Consider the following 16,185-nt stretch of genomic DNA (forward strand, 5'->3'; position numbering starts at 1 on the left):
GAGATCGACTAGGAAGGTCTTAGAGATGGAGATCGACTAGGAAGGCCTTAGAGATGGAGATCGACTAGGAAGGTCTTAGAGATGGAGATCGACTAGGAAGGCCTTAGAGATGGAGATCGACTAGGAAGGCCTTAGAGATGGAGATCGACTAGGAAGGTCTTAGAGATGGAGATCGACTAGGAAGGCCTTAGAGATGGAGATCGACTAGGAAGGCCTTAGAGATGGAGATCGACTAGGAAGGTCTTAGAGATGGAGATCGACTAGGAAGGCCTTAGAGATGGAGATCGACTAGGAAGGCCTTAGAGATGGAGATCGACTAGGAAGGCCTTAGAGATGGAGATCGACTAGGAAGGTCTTAGAGATGGAGATCGACTAGGAAGGTCTTAGAGATGGAGATCGACTAGGAAGGCCTTAGAGATCGACTAGGAAGGCCTTAGAGATCGACTAGGAAGGCCTTAGAGATGGAGATCGACTAGGAAGGCCTTAGAGATGGAGATCGACTAGGAAGGTCTTAGAGATGGAGATCGACTAGGAAGGCCTTAGAGATGGACCAGTCAATCACGTTCCACCGGTTGGTGACCACTGCTCTTGAAAATTGAGTGAAGTTCAATCTCATGCTTCTCTCTTTGGGCTGATATTTGTGCTAGGTAGTTCTGGTGGAGGTGCATGCCAGTCTTGGCCTACTGCTGGGTAGTTCTGGAGGAGGTGCATGCCAGTCTTGGCCTACTGCTGGGTAGTTCTGGAGGAGGTGCATGCCAGTCTTGGCCTACTGCTGGGTAGTTCTGGAGGAGGTGCATGCCAGTCTTGGCCTACTGCTGGGTAGTTCTGGAGGAGGTGCACGCCAGTCTTGGCCTACTGCTGGGTAGTTCTGGAGGAGGTGCACGCCAGTCTTGGCCTACTGCTGGGTAGTTCTGGAGGAGGTGCACGCCAGTCTTGGCCTACTGCTGGGTAGTTCTGGAGGAGGTGCACGCCAGTCTTGGCCTACTGCTGGGTAGTTCTGGAGGAGGTGCACGCCAGTCTTGGCCTGCTGTGCATGCAGATTAGAGAGAACATTGTAATAAATTATATAGGCAAATATTTACCTCTGCTCTGTAGCTGGTTAGATTTTAAAGTTTACGAATGGAAATCAAATTTACATGAAGTTCCATCCTTTCTTAGCTTTGTATATGAATATCTATACAAACTGATGAAACCTGTTGGGGGGTCCGTCATTCTTATCATGGGCCATCTTTGGTTCACTTTAATTATTCTCTTTTTTTACTGACGAGTAAAGTAGTTTGATCAACAGATGATAATCGTTCTGTCTGAGAAGAAAAAACAGATTTTAAAATGATTTAGATCAAACTTTATAATTCAGTAGACTAATCATCAGGCAAGTTTTAAATAAATCATATATGAGCTTCTGCAGATACAGGAGTTTTCCTTCCTGCCCATGTGACATGGGCCCCGCCCCGAGTGGCGCAGCGCTCCAAGGCACTGCATCTCAGTGCAAGAGGCGTCACTACAGTCCCTGGTTCGAATTGTAGGCTGTATCACATCCAGGCCGTGATTGGGAGTCACGTAGGGTGGCGCACACTTGGCCCAGCGTCGTCCGGGTTTGTCCGGTGTAGGTCGTCATTGTAAATAAGAATTTGTTCTTAACTGACTTGCCAAGTTAAATAAAGGTAGGACAGATGGTCTGGAAAACCTCCTGGCCCTAATTCGTCATTCAGGACAGATGGTCTGGAAAACCTCCTGGCCCTAATTCGTCAGTCAGGACAGATGGCCTGGAAAACCTCCTGGCCCTAATTCGTCAGTCAGGACAGATGGCCTGGAAAACCTCCTGGCCCTAATTCGTCAGTCAGGACAGATGGCCTGGAAAACCTCCTGATTCTAATGGATCCAGTCTGATATGTGATGTGTCCTGTCTCTAACTCATGGATCCAGTCTGTGATGTGTCCCGTCTCTAACTCATGGATCCAGTCTGATATGTGATGTGTGTCCTGTACCTCCAGGGATACAGCAGGTCAGGAGAGGTTCAACAGTATAACCTCAGCCTACTACCGTGGGGCCAAGGGAATAGTACTGGTCTATGACATCACCAAGCAGGAAACGTTCGATGACCTTCCCAAGTGGATGAAGATGATCGACAAGGTCAGACTAAAAACTCTTGGAACAGCTTTTGTTAGTTTGGTGGGTTTTCAGAGAGTGAGTTTTACAATCCTAATGTAGTAGAGCAGCGTTTCCCAACCCTGGTCCTACAGTTACCCCGGTTGGGGGGAAACTGGAGGACCAGGGTTGGGGGGAAACTGGAGGACCAGGGTTGGGGGGAAACTGGAGGACCAGGGTTGGGGGGAAACTGGAGGACCAGGGTTGGGGGGGGTAGTGGAGGACCAGGGTTGGGGGGGGTAGTGGAGGACCAGGGTTGGGGGGGTACTGGAGGACCAGGGTTGGGGGGGTACTGGAGGACCAGGGTTGGGGGGGTACTGGAGGACCAGGGTTGGGGGGGTACTGGAGGACCAGGGTTGGGGGAGTACTGGAGGACCAGGGTTGGAGGGGTACTGGAGGACCAGGGTTGGAGGGGTACTGGAGGACCAGGGTTGGAGGGGTACTGGAGGACCAGGGTTGGAGGGGTACTGGAGGACCAGGGTTGGAGGGGTACTGGAGGACCAGGGTTGGGGGGGTACTGGAGGACCAGGGTTGGAGGGGTACTGGAGGACCAGGGTTGGGGGAGTACTGGAGGACCAGGGTTGGGGGGAAACTGGAGGACCAGGGTTGGGGGGAAACTGGAGGACCAGGGTTGGGGGGAAACTGGAGGACCAGGGTTGGGGGGGGTACTGGAGGACCAGGGTTGGGGGAGTACTGGAGGACCAGGGTTGGGGGAGTACTGGAGGACCAGGGTTGGGGGAGTACTGGAGGACCAGGGTTGGGGGAGTACTGGAGGACCAGGGTTGGGGGAGTACTGGAGGACCAGGGTTGGAGGGGTACTGGAGGACCAGGGTTGGAGGGGTACTGGAACTGGAGGACCAGGGTTGGAGGGGTACTGGAACTGGAGGACCAGGGTTGGGGGAGTACTGGAGGACCAGGGTTGGGGGAGTACTGGAGGACCAGGGTTGGAGGGGTACTGGAGGACCAGGGTTGGAGGGGTACTGGAGGACCAGGGTTGGAGGGGTACTGGAGGACCAGGGTTGGGGGGGAACTGGAGGACCAGGGTTGGGGGGTACTGGAGGACCAGGGTTGGGGGGAAACTGGAGGACCAGGGTTGGGGGGTACTGGAGGACCAGGGTTGGGGGGGAACTGGAGGACCAGGGTTGGGGGGTACTGGAGGACCAGGGTTGGGGGGGAAACTGGAGGACCAGGGTTGGAGGGGTACTGGAGGACCAGGGTTGGGGGAGTACTGGAGGACCAGGGTTGGAGGGGTACTGGAGGACCAGGGTTGGAGGGGTACTGGAGGACCAGGGTTGGGGGGGTACTGGAGGACCAGGGTTGGAGGGGTACTGGAGGACCTGGGTTGGGGGGTACTGGAGGACCTGGGTTGGGGGGTACTGGAGGACCAGGGTTGGGGGGGAACTGGAGGACCAGGGTTGGGGGGTACTGGAGGACCAGGGTTGGAGGGGTACTGGAGGACCAGGGTTGGGGGAGTACTGGAGGACCAGGGTTGGGGGAGTACTGGAGGACCAGGGTTGGGGGAGTACTGGAGGACCAGGGTTGGAGGGGTACTGGAGGACCAGGGTTGGGGGAGTACTGGAGGACCAGGGTTGGGGGAGTACTGGAGGACCAGGGTTGGAGGGAAACTGGAGGACCAGGGTTGGGGGGAAACTGGAGGACCAGGGTTGGGGGAGTACTGGAGGACCAGGGTTGGGGGAGTACTGGAGGACCAGGGTTGGGGGGAAACTGGAGGACCAGGGTTGGGGGGTACTGGAGGACCAGGGTTGGGGGGGAACTGGAGGACCAGGGTTGGGGGGTACTGGAGGACCAGGGTTGGGGGGAAACTGGAGGACCAGGGTTGGGGGAGTACTGGAGGACCAGGGTTGGGGGGGAACTGGAGGACCAGGGTTGGGGGGTACTGGAGGACCAGGGTTGGGGGGGAAACTGGAGGACCAGGGTTGGAGGGGTACTGGAGGACCAGGGTTGGGGGAGTACTGGAGGACCAGGGTTGGAGGGGTACTGGAGGACCAGGGTTGGAGGGGTACTGGAGGACCAGGGTTGGGGGGGTACTGGAGGACCAGGGTTGGAGGGGTACTGGAGGACCTGGGTTGGGGGGTACTGGAGGACCTGGGTTGGGGGGTACTGGAGGACCAGGGTTGGGGGGTACTGGAGGACCAGGGTTGGAGGGGTACTGGAGGACCAGGGTTGGGGGAGTACTGGAGGACCAGGGTTGGGGGAGTACTGGAGGACCAGGGTTGGGGGAGTACTGGAGGACCAGGGTTGGAGGGAAACTGGAGGACCAGGGTTGGGGGGAAACTGGAGGACCAGGGTTGGGGGGAAACTGGAGGACCAGGGTTGGGGGAGTACTGGAGGACCAGGGTTGGGGGAGTACTGGAGGAAACTCCCGAAACTTTTCTCATCTGACTACCCTGTCTGTCTGTCTCTGTCTGTCTGTCTGTCTGTCTGTCTGTCTGTCTGTCTGTCTGTCTGTCTGTCTGTCTGTCTGTCTGTCTGTCCCTCTGTCCCTCTGTCCCTCTGTCCGTCTGTCTCTCTGTCTCTCTGTCCGTCTGTCCGTCTGTCTCTCTGTCCGTCTGTCCGTGTCGTCAGAACTTATCCCTGATCTCCTCTTTCATTGGTCAGTATGCTTTTTAGAGGTCATACTACTGCACTAATCTCTCCTCTTTCATTGGTCAGTATGCTTCAGAAGAGGCGGAGCTGCTGCTAGTGGGGAACAAGCTGGACTGTGAGACAGACCGCATCGTCACTAAACAGACTGCTGAGAGGGTGAGTTACACACTGATCTAGGATCAGATAACCGACTGTGAGACAGACCGCATCGTCACTAAACAGACTGCTGAGAGGGTGAGTTACACACTGATCTAGGATCAGATAACCGACGATATCCTCACCTGAATCGTTAGAGGGAGGAAATGAGGTCAGAGTTCAGGCTCTCCGGTTCACAGCCCTGTATGGGGTTTGACTGACAGCCGCTCTGAACCTGAGCACCACGCGAGAACCCCATCCCGCCCGTTCATTGGGTAACTTTTGCACATTTTGTTGTTTTCTAAGCGAGGGGGAAACGCTGAAAATCAAAGAGGAGGCGATGTATTCTGAAAGATGAGAAGTTGAGAGATATTATAATAAATACCGCTTTGATATCAGACAAGCAAACCACACACCCACGAGTCCAAATATTCACTTGATAAATATGTCATTTACAGTATCAACGTGTTTTATGATCGCTAGGTTTGATCCACAGTTACAAGGACGACATGTTGTTATAACCCCAGGGTTGTCCTGAAACAGAATAAACCTGTTTGTTGTATTGTGAAGACAATGTGCAGCGGACCACACATCAGAATGCACTCGTGACTTCTATTCTCACCAAATTTACAATCTTGTCTGAAGTGCCTCTTCAAAAGCCTAACACTGTAAGTTTTTTGTATTTTATATCTTAGCTAGCACACCTGACCCAGATGGTGATTTTATAATGGACCGTTTTTTTTTTAGGATTGTGTAAAACAGCAACAGTAATTGTGTGATGGTGAGGATGCAGAGCTGTATTCCAAAACAAAAAAAAGACAAATGTGCTTTTGCTTCAGTTCCTCAATGGCAAAACTACGAGAGCTAAAAAAAAAAAACGTTTTTTATAATTGGAGGATCTTTCTTTGAGTCATAAAACTACATTGAAATGACTTAGAAACTGTGAACACTTTGGACAGTCATGTGTCCACTTGGAGACACCAGTTAGTCCTCTCACTCAAACCCTTGTAGTCATTTTTGTTGTTTTGTGTTGCACCTACCCCACATTTGTCCAGGAATATTCTTATGTCACTGAATGTATCACAGTATATTCAGATGTCGTTATTAATAAACGCTGTGAAAAGTACAGTAAATGTAACATTCACATAAAATCAACAGTGTGATGTTTGGATTCTGGTCTGTTCAGGTGAACTGTTGCGTCTTCACCTTTTTTTTAGTCGAATCATTTCCCCATTATCTCCAAACTGTTCTCTTTCAATTGCTACCGTTGTTATACATCTGCTTTTATAGTTCTTCTGGTACAAACGTTTCAGTTTGGCCCTATCCATATATAGGCCAATTCCCACGAGTGTAAAGGGTTAATTCCTCTCTAGATTAAACACGGACGTTGCTCTTGCTCCTGTTACAATAGCTCACCTCATCAGAGGAATGTGTAGGAAGCAGTGACATTTTCACTTTTACATTGTGCTTTTGAAGAGCCACTGAAGAATCTTGACAGTTAATGGAAAAACCTTCAGTTGAAAATTACCCAGAGTTCTGAGTGCTTTAAAGTTTGGTCAGGAGCCTCCCAAGTGGCACGGCGGTCTAAGGTACTGCATTGCAGTGCTTGAGGCGTCACTACAGACCCGGGTTCAATCCCAGGCTGTGTCCACAGCTGTCCGTGACCCATGAGGCGGCGCACAATTGGCCCAGCGTCGTCCGGGTTAGGGGAGAGTTTGTCCGGCCGGGATTTCCTTGTCCCATCGCGCTCTAGCGACTCCTTGTGGCGGGTCGGGCGCCTGGCAAGCTGACACAGTCGCCAGCTGTACGGTGTTTCCTCCGACACATTGGTGCGGCTGGCTTCCGGGTTAAGCGACCAGTGTGTCAAGGCGCAGTGCGGCTTGGCAGGGTCGTGTTTCAGAGGAAGCATGTCTCTCGACCTTCGCCTCTCCCGAGTCCTTAGGGGAGTTGCAGCGATGGGACAAAACTGTAACTACCAATTTGGATATCACGAAATTGAGGAGAAAAATTGAAATTGAGGAGAAAAACTACATAAGTTCTGTTTCTGTCCGCAGTTTGTCGCAAGGATATCTGGGATGCGTTTCTGCGAGGCTAGTGCCAAGGATAACTTTAACGTGGAAGAGTGCTTTCTGAAACTAGTGGACGACATTCTAGCAAAGGTGAGTAGGAATCCTCACGGTGCTCTTGTTGTCTCTGCTATAACTAAAATATACATTTTATTATTTTCAGTGTAAGAATTTTTTTTCTTCAGTATTTGTTAGGAAATCAATATTTTCCTGTAACTGTAAATATATTATTAAGCTATAAATAGTCTACAATGTGTTTTATAGTATTGTGATTAGTCTTTTTTGGTTTGCCACACCAACTGCTGCATTGACTCAGACAAGGAAGGATGTCCTGTCTTCTTCCTGTCTTCTTCCTGTCTTCTTCCTGTCTTCTTCCTGTCTTCTTCCTGTCTTCTTCCTGTCTTCCTGTCTCACCAGATGCCTATGGAGATTTCCTAGAATGTTTTTCTATAATTCCCAATATTGTCTCGGGTGTGCTGCCTGGCAGCGGCGGCGTAGCCTGGACAGCGGCGGCGTGCCTGGACAGCGGCGGCGTGCCGGCAGCGGCGGCGTGCCTGGCAGCGGCGCGTGCCTGGACAGCGTGCGACTCACCACAGCCTGTAATAAAGACGTTCTGTTTCTACAGTCAACTTCCTGTTCTCTGTTGTGTCTTCCTGTCTCATCAGATGCCTCTGGAGATTCCCAGTAGGGATCTTTCCAACAGTATCCTGTCTCTGCAGCCTGAACCAGATGTTCCTCCTGAGCTCAACCCGCCACGCATGCGCTGTTGCTGAGACCCTTTACCCCTCCACCATCCTCCCTCCACCCTGCTGAGACCCTCTACCCCTCCACCATCCTCCCTCAACCCTGCTGAGACCCTCTACCCCTCCACCATCCTCCCTCAACCCTGCTGAGACCCTCTACCCCTCCACCATCCTCCCTTAACCCTGCTGAGACCCTCTACCCCTCCACCATCCTCCCTCCACCCTGCTGAGACCCTCTACCCCTCCACCATCCTCCCTCCACCCTGCTGAGACCCTCTACCCCTCCACCATCCTCCCTTAACCCTGCTGAGACCCTCTACCCCTCCACCATCCTCCCTCCACCCTGCTGAGACCCTCTACCCCTCCACCATCCTCCCTCCACCCTGCTGAGACCCTCTACCCCTCCACCATCCTCCCTTAACCCTGCTGAGACCCTCTACCCCTCTACCATCCTCCCTCCACCCTGCTGAGACCCTCTACCCCTCCACCATCCTCCCTCAACCCTGCTGAGACCCTCTACCCCTCCACCATCCTCCCTCAACCCTGCTGAGACCCTCTACCTCTCCACCATCCTCCCTCCACCTCCACCATCCTCCCTCCACCCTGCTGAGACCCTCTACCCCTCCACCATCCTCCCTTAACCCTGCTGAGACCCTCTACCCCTCCACCATCCTCCCTCCACCCTGCTGAGACCCTCTACCCCTCCACCATCCTCCCTCCACCCTGCTGAGACCCTCTACCCCTCCACCATCCTCCCTCAACCCTGCTGAGACCCTCTACCCCTCCACCATCCTCCCTCCACCCTGCTGAGACCCTCTACCCCTCCACCATCCTCCCTCCACCCTGCTGAGACCATCTACCCCTCCACCATCCTCCCTCAGCCCTGCTGAGACCCCTCCTGTCCACCATCGGAGGGGCAGCAGAACGGAAGCAGCATCATTATGGGGAGACTGAGGGTGCGTCCCAAATTGCACCATTCTCTTCATAGTGCACTTTTGACCAGCCTTTATAGGGAATAGGATGCCATTTGGGACGGATGCTCAGGTGTTCCTGCCAGGAGCTTAGACACGTCTGCTGTGATAGACGTCCTCCCAGTTCTACTTCTGGAGCTGTATGATGGTTACACACACACACACACACACACACACACACACACACACACACACACACACACACACACTAACTAATACAGAGACCTGGTTACACACACACACACACACACACACACACACACACACACACACACCACACACACACACACACACACACACTAACTAATTCAGAGACCTTGTTACACACACACACACACACACACACGCTCACAGTGTCACAGACACGCACACACACACACACACACACACACTCACATACATGTACAGTATACACCTGTACACACACGTACAGCACACACCGACACACACGACAGCACACACACGACACACACGACAGCACACACACAGCACACACATGTACAGTATACACCTGTCCCCACACACACGACGACACCGACACACACACACACACACACTAACTAATACAGAGACCTGGTTCACACACACACACACACATGGAGACAATTAGAGAAAAGAAGCACTCAGCTGATGTGACTGAGGGAGTGGAGCTCCTCCTACACTACATATTAACTGTAAGGACTATGAATCTCTACTGTACAACATGGAAAAGGGACACGTGATATTGCACAAATTCTTTCTTAGGTACATTTTGATGGAAATGTATTTTTGTACATAGTTTCATATAGGCAGTTTTTAAAATGATGATTATCATGTAGTAACTTTACTTGGGTCAATAATACAAGAAGACACAATAGTTGGTGTAGAATCAGATGTACAGCACCAGTCAAAAGTTTGGACACACCTACTGATTCAAGGGTTTTTCTTTACTTTTTACTATTTTCTACATTGTAGAATAATAGTGAAGACATCAAAACTATGAAAGAACACATATTGAATCATGTAGTAACCAAAAACAAGTGTTAAGCAAATCAAAATATATTTTAGGTTTTAGATTCTTCAAAGTAGCCAACCTTTTCCTTGATGGGGCAGCAGCGTAGCCTAGTGGTTAGAGTGTAGGACTAGTAACCGAAAGGTTGCAAGATCGAATCCCCGAGCTGACAAGGTTAAAATCTGTTGTTCTGTCCCTGAACATGGCAGTTAACCCACTGTTCCTAGGCTGTCATTGAAAATAAGAATTTGTTCTTAACTGACTTGACTAGTTAAATAAAAAATGTTTAAAAAAATTACAGCTTTGCACACTCTTGGCATTCTCTCAACCAGCTTCACCTGGAATGCTTTTCCAACAGTCGTGAAGGAGTTCCCACATATGCTGAGCACTTGTTGGCTGCTTTTCCTTCGCTCTGCGGTCCAACTCATCCCAAACCATCTCAATTGGGTTTCGGTTGGCTGATTGTGGAGGCCAGGTCATCTGATGCAGCACTCCATCACTCTCCTTCTTGATCAAATATCCCTTATACAGCCTGGAGGTGTGTTGGGTCATTGTCCTGTTGAAAAACATATGATAGTCCCACTAAGCCCAAACCAGATGGGATGGCGTATTGCTGCAGAATGCTGTGGTAGCCATGCTGGTTAAGTGTGCCTTGAATTCTAAATAAATCACAGACAGGGTCACCAGCAAAGCCCCCCCACACCATCACACCTCCTCCTCCATGCTTCACGGTGGGAACCACACATGCAGAGATCATCTGTTCACCTACTCTGTGTCTCACAAAGACACGGCGGTTAGAACCAAAAATCAGAAATTTGGACTCATCAGACCAAATGACAGATTTCCACCGGTCTAATGTCCATTGCTCGTGTTTCTCAGCCCAAGCAAGTCTCTTATTTTTATTGGTGTCCTTTAGTACTGGTTTCTTTGCAGCAATTCGACCACGAAGGCCTGATTCACACAGTCTCCTCTGAACAGTTGATGTTGAGATGTGTCTGTTACTTGAAATCTGTGAAGCATTTATTTGGGCTGCAATTTCTGAGGCTGGTAACTCTAATGAATTTATCTTCTGCAGCAGAGGTAACTCTGGGTCTTTCTTTCCTGTGGCGGTCCTCATGAGAGCCAGTTCCATCATAGCGCTTGATGGTTTTTGGGACTGCACTTGAAGAAACGTTCAAAGTTCTTGAAATGTTCAGGATTGACTGACCTTCATGTCTTAAAGTGACGATGGACTGTTGTTTCTCTTTGCTTATTTCAGCTGTTCTTGCCATAATATGGACTTGATCTTTTACCAAATAGGGCTATCTTCTGCATACCATCCCTACCTTGTCACAACTCAACTGATTGGCTCAAATGCATTAAGAAGGAAAGATATTCCACAAATGTAACTTTTAACAAGGCACAGCTGTTAATTGAAAAGCATTCCAGGTGACTACCTCATGAAGCTGGTTGAGAGAATGCAAAAGAGTGTGCAAAGCTGTCAAGGCAAATGGTGGCTACTTTAAAGAATCTCAAATATAACTTTTTTTTCTACATATTGGGTTACTACATGATTCCATATGTGTTATTTCATAGTTTTGACGTCTTCACTATTATTCTACAATGTAGAAAATAGTAAAAATAAAGAAAAACCCTTGAATGAGTAGGTGTGTCCAAACTTTTGACTGGTGCTGTATTTGTTGTCATTTTTGGGGGTGACGTTATGGATATTCAATCAGAAAACCGCCTAGCAGCCATTTTGTTTTTGACAACAACAATTTCACCGTGTGTATTTTTACGGCCAAATAGCCTGTGTCATGTTAATATGTCAGTATTGGTTTGTGTGTCATGTTTATATACGGTGTATTCGTAAAGTATTCAGACCCCTTCACTTTTTCCACATTTTGTTAAAGTTACAGCCTTATTCTAAAATAGATTAAATATAAAAATGTCCATCCATCAATCTAACGACAATACCCCATATTGACAAAGCGAAAACAGGTTTTTTTTAAATCTCTGCACATTTACTACAATTAAAAATAACTTAAATACCTTATTTACATAAGTATTCAGACCCTTTGCTATGAAACTTGAAGTTGAGCTCAGGTGCATCCTGTTTCCATTGATCATCCTTGAGATGTTTCTACAACTTGATTGGAGTCCACCTGTGGTAAATTCTATTGATTGGACATGATTTGGAAAGGCACACACCTGTCTATATAAGGTCCCACAGTTGACAGTGCATGTCAGAACAAAAACCAAGCCATGAGGTTGAAGGAATTGTCTGTAGAGAGCCGAGACAGGATTGTGTCGAGGCACAGATCCGGGGAAGGGTACCAAAAAATGTCTGCATCATAGAAGGTCCCCAAGAACACAGTGGCCTCCATCATTCTTAAATGGAAGAAGTTTGGAACCAGCAAGACTCTTCCTAGAGCTGGCCGCCTGGCCAAACTGAGCAATCGGGGGAGAAGGGCCTTGGTCAGGGAGGTGACCAAGAACCCGATGGTCACTCTGACAGAGCTCCAGAGTTCCTCTGTGGAGATGGGAGAACCTTCCAGAAGGGCAATCATCTCTGCAGCACTCCACCAATCAGGCCTTTATTGTAGAGTGGCCAGACGGAAGCCACTCCTCAGTAAAAGGCACATGACAGCCCGCTTGGAGTTTGCCAAAAGGCACCTAAAGGACTCTGACCATGAGAATTACGATTCTCTGGTCGGATGAAACCAAGCATCACGTCTGGAGGAAGCATCGTGGTGGCAACTAGTCAGGATTGAAGGAAAGATGAACGGAGCAAAGTACAGAGAGATCCTTGATGAAAACCTGCTCCAGAGTGCTCAGGACCTCAGACTGGGGGTGAAGGTTCATCTTCCAACAGGACAACGACCCTAAACACACAGCCAAGACACCGCAGGAGTGGCTTCGGGACAAGTCTCTGAATGTCCTTGAGTGGCCCAGCCAGAGCCCGGACTTGAACCTGATCTAATATCTCTGGAGAGACCTGAAAATAGCTGTGCAGCGACGCTCCCCATCCAACCTGACAGAGCTTAAGAGGATCTGCAGAGAAGAATGAGAGAAACTCCCCAAATACCGGTGTGCCAAACGTCATACCAAAGAAGACTTGAGGCTGTAATCGCTCCCAAAGGTGCTTCAACAAAGTACTGAGTAAAGGGTCTGAATACTTATGTAAATGTGATATTTCAGTTTTGAAAAAAAAATTCTAAACCTGTTTTTGCTTCATCATTTTAATACATTTTAGAGTAAGGCTGTAATATAACAAAAAGTGAAGGGGTCTGAATATTTTGCCTTACGTTATTATGAGTGGCTTGATTGGTTTTCTGTTGCGTTTGTGTTCATTGTAATGTTTTGCACTACAATCCATGATAGCTAGTTAAGGTCCTATGCTGAAGTGAGGCAGGCAGTGTAAAAAGGATACAGTATTAAACTAGTTAGCAGCACTAATAATGCCCATACCTTATCCTGGGTCATATTCATTAGTGCACACTATAGCAAAACGTTTTGCAACAAAAACTGTCACCAAGCCGGACTGTCACCAAGCCGGACTGTCACCAAGCCGGACTGTCACCAAGCCGGACTGTCACCAAGCCGGACTGTCACCAGTTGGACTGTCACCAGCCGGACTGTCACACCAGCCGGACTGTCACACCAGCCGGACTGTCACACCAGCCGGACTGTCACACCAGCCGGACTGTCACACCAGCCGAACTGTCACCAAGCCGGACTGTCACCAAGCCGGACTGTCACCAGTTGGACTGTCACCAAGCTGGACTGTCACCAAGCTGGACTGTCTGTCACCAAGCTGGACTGTCTGTCACCAAGCTGGACTGTCTGTCACCAAGCTGGACTGACTGTCACCAAGCTGGACTGTCACCAAGCTGGACTGTCACCAAGCTGGTCTGTCACCAAGCTGGACTGTCACCCGTTGGACTGTCACCCGTTGGACTGTCACCAAGCTGGACTGTCACCAGCTGGACTGTCACCAAGCTGGTCTGTCACCAAGCTGGACTGTCACCCGTTGGACTGTCACCCGTTGGACTGTCACCAAGCTGGACTGTCACCAAGCTGGACTGTCACCAAGCTGGACTGTCACCAGCTGGACTGTCAGGCTATGATAACATTAACTCTAATTTAACCCTTTGATCTGTCCTGCTATTGTTATTGTTCTCTTTGTCGTATTTATTTGTGGAAGGGTTTCTGGTGCTTATGGGTTAGGGGTTAGGGGTTAGGGGTTATGGGTTAGGGGTTATGGGTTAGGGGTTAGTGGTTAGGGGTTATGGGTTAGGGGTTAGGGGTTATGGGTTATGGGTTAGGGGTTACATACAGGGGTGGAATTGACATGTAAAAATCTTTATCATTTTTGTTGCTGAATCCCCAGTAATACAACAGTTGTGACTTGCCTTTTTCCCACCTTCAGTTCCACTCCTGGTTACATGTTTTAGACCGTTAGATTGAGAAGGAGTCTGATCAAGTATCAATCAATCAATCAATCAATCAAAAGATCGATAGATTGATTGAGATCAAGTATTAAATAAATGTACACTACCCCCCCACACACACAGTCTATCTATCCTCTCTGGTATCTCACTATAACCATCTCTGTTCAGATGTCTATCTATCCTCTCTGTTCTACAGAGATGTCTATCTATCCTCTCTGGTATCTCACTATAACCATCTCTGTTCAGATGTCTATCTATCCTCTCTGGTATCTCACTATAACCATCTCTGTTCAGATGTCTATCTATCCTCTCTGTTCTACAGAGATGTCTATCTATCCTCTCTGGTATCTCACTATAACCATCTCTGTTCAGATGTCTATCTATCCTCTCTGGTATCACACTATAACCATCTCTGTTCAGATGTCTATCTGTCCTCTCTGGTATCTCACTATAACCATCTCTGTTCAGATGTCTATCTATCCTCTCTGTTCTACAGAGATGTCTATCTGTCCTCTCTGGTGGTGGGGGTTCAGAAGAGGAGAGGGATTGGCCTATTATGTTACTTGATGCTGGTGTTTCCTTTTGTTTTAGCAGTTACCTGTACACGCATCCTTTTTAAAGCTGTAATGTACTCAAACTGCCACGTCTGTTTTGAGATATTACAACAATAACAAAGTGATTTGCAAACAACCAAAAGTTTTGTTTTTTCTCTCCCTCTGACATCATTGCACGTGCGATTAGAACAGCAGCCATATTTACTGTTATTTTTCCCTTGATGGTCCTCACCACGGCTTCATCAACAACATAAAACCAATAACAACGCCGCTGGGGGGGGGGGGCGGACAGTGGCCATGTTTACCCTGCTGCAGAGTCCATCTTTGTAAAGATGAAAGGCCGTACTATGTATTAGAGTTGTGTTTTGTTTTGTATTAAAGTCAAGTCACTTAAGGAAGTGATATGAATTTAAAATTATATATTTTTTTTTTAATAAGTTTTCATATAAATGTTTTTTTTTTTTCCAGCTTACTTAGAAGTAATTGAAAACAGATGCCCTTGTTATTTTTTTAATTATTGAATTGGTATTACAGTTTACTTCCTGAATTGACTGACTTCAATATGAATTGACCTCAATCCTGCTTTTATATTAAACAAGTTTTGAGTTATTTGGAAAATAAAAACCAGTTGTCATGTTTTGAAGTGGATTTTGTTATTGATAACTTTTAATTTTTTTTGGCGTTCTTTAACTAATGAAGTGCGAATAAAGATATATATATATATTTATTACCCAAACTGCTCTGTTGTTCAATGTATTGATGCATGCTGCTGTTTCACAGTTAGACCACCTTCCATTGGTTTTGCTCTCCTTTAAGTTGAAATGCAGAGTCCCTCCATAGAGATTTAAGCAAAAAGACCGCTTGATATATGGCCAATATATCATGGCTAAGTGCTGTTAGGGGTTCAGAAATGTTATTACCAAAACTACAGAGTGAGGATGACATTAGACCACCTGACAGTGCTGTTTGATAGTGAATATAAACACTAGTAAAATGTATTTTCTTCTATGAATGTGAAGGATTTATGTGAATGAAATGTTTTTCTGTCTCCGTTTGCTATTTCCAACTGAGTTTGTTGACGTCGTTATGTAGGTATATAGAAACCATTATAAACCCACAGCACCTGTTTCAGCACCGCCTCTTGAGTATTTATTTCCCCCTTTTAGCACTTGCTCATTTCTAAAAAAAAAAACAAGTTGTAGTCGGACAATATAAGTATCTTTATAATCGAATTTAACAGGGTATGGAGATGTAGTGGATGAGTGATTCACTTCGTGATATCTTGTCATCTTAATTAAATTGTGTGTGCTAGTGTTTGTCTCCCGTGTGTGATATTGGGACATGCGCACGAAGGCACGTCTGACCTGGGTGCCGTTTAAAAAAAAAAAAAAAAAAAAAAAACGAGGGGTGTTTTCGGTATTTGTGAGAAATAACGCGCATGCGCCCTGGTAGGAACCACCGCACGGCCGGCGTCAGGCTCCAGACGGAAGCGATTGCAGATTTTTCCCCCTGTCAGATAGACGGAAGGAATGAGAAA

At 48.1% G+C, this 16,185-nt stretch overlaps 2 protein-coding genes across 4 annotated transcripts in view; both read left to right on the forward strand.

The window, feature by feature from the left end:
* Positions 1–8,940, forward strand: part of LOC106596615 (ras-related protein Rab-12) — a 33,174-nt gene extending 24,234 nt beyond the window's left edge. The window contains exons 3-6 of the mRNA XM_045714417.2: positions 1,995–2,133; positions 4,822–4,911; positions 6,945–7,049; positions 7,622–8,940. Coding sequence (XP_045570373.1) covers positions 1,995–2,133; positions 4,822–4,911; positions 6,945–7,049; positions 7,622–7,729 — 442 coding nt within the window. The 3' untranslated portion in view covers positions 7,730–8,940. The remainder of the gene's footprint in view (positions 1–1,994; positions 2,134–4,821; positions 4,912–6,944; positions 7,050–7,621) is intronic.
* Positions 8,941–9,213: 273 nt separating this feature from the next.
* The window catches only part of LOC106596607 (microtubule cross-linking factor 1), a 131,659-nt gene continuing 124,687 nt past the window's right edge, over positions 9,214–16,185 (forward strand). For all 3 annotated transcript variants that reach the window (XM_045714418.2, XM_045714419.2, XM_045714420.2), the window contains exon 1: positions 9,214–16,185. This exon is cut by the window's right edge and continues 1,450 nt beyond it. The gene's annotated coding sequence lies outside the window, so the exon portion shown is untranslated.

The sequence above is a fragment of the Salmo salar genome, chromosome 03 (genome assembly GCF_965601325.2).
Source record: "Salmo salar chromosome 03, fSalSal1, whole genome shotgun sequence".
NCBI lineage: Eukaryota > Metazoa > Chordata > Actinopteri > Salmoniformes > Salmonidae > Salmo > Salmo salar.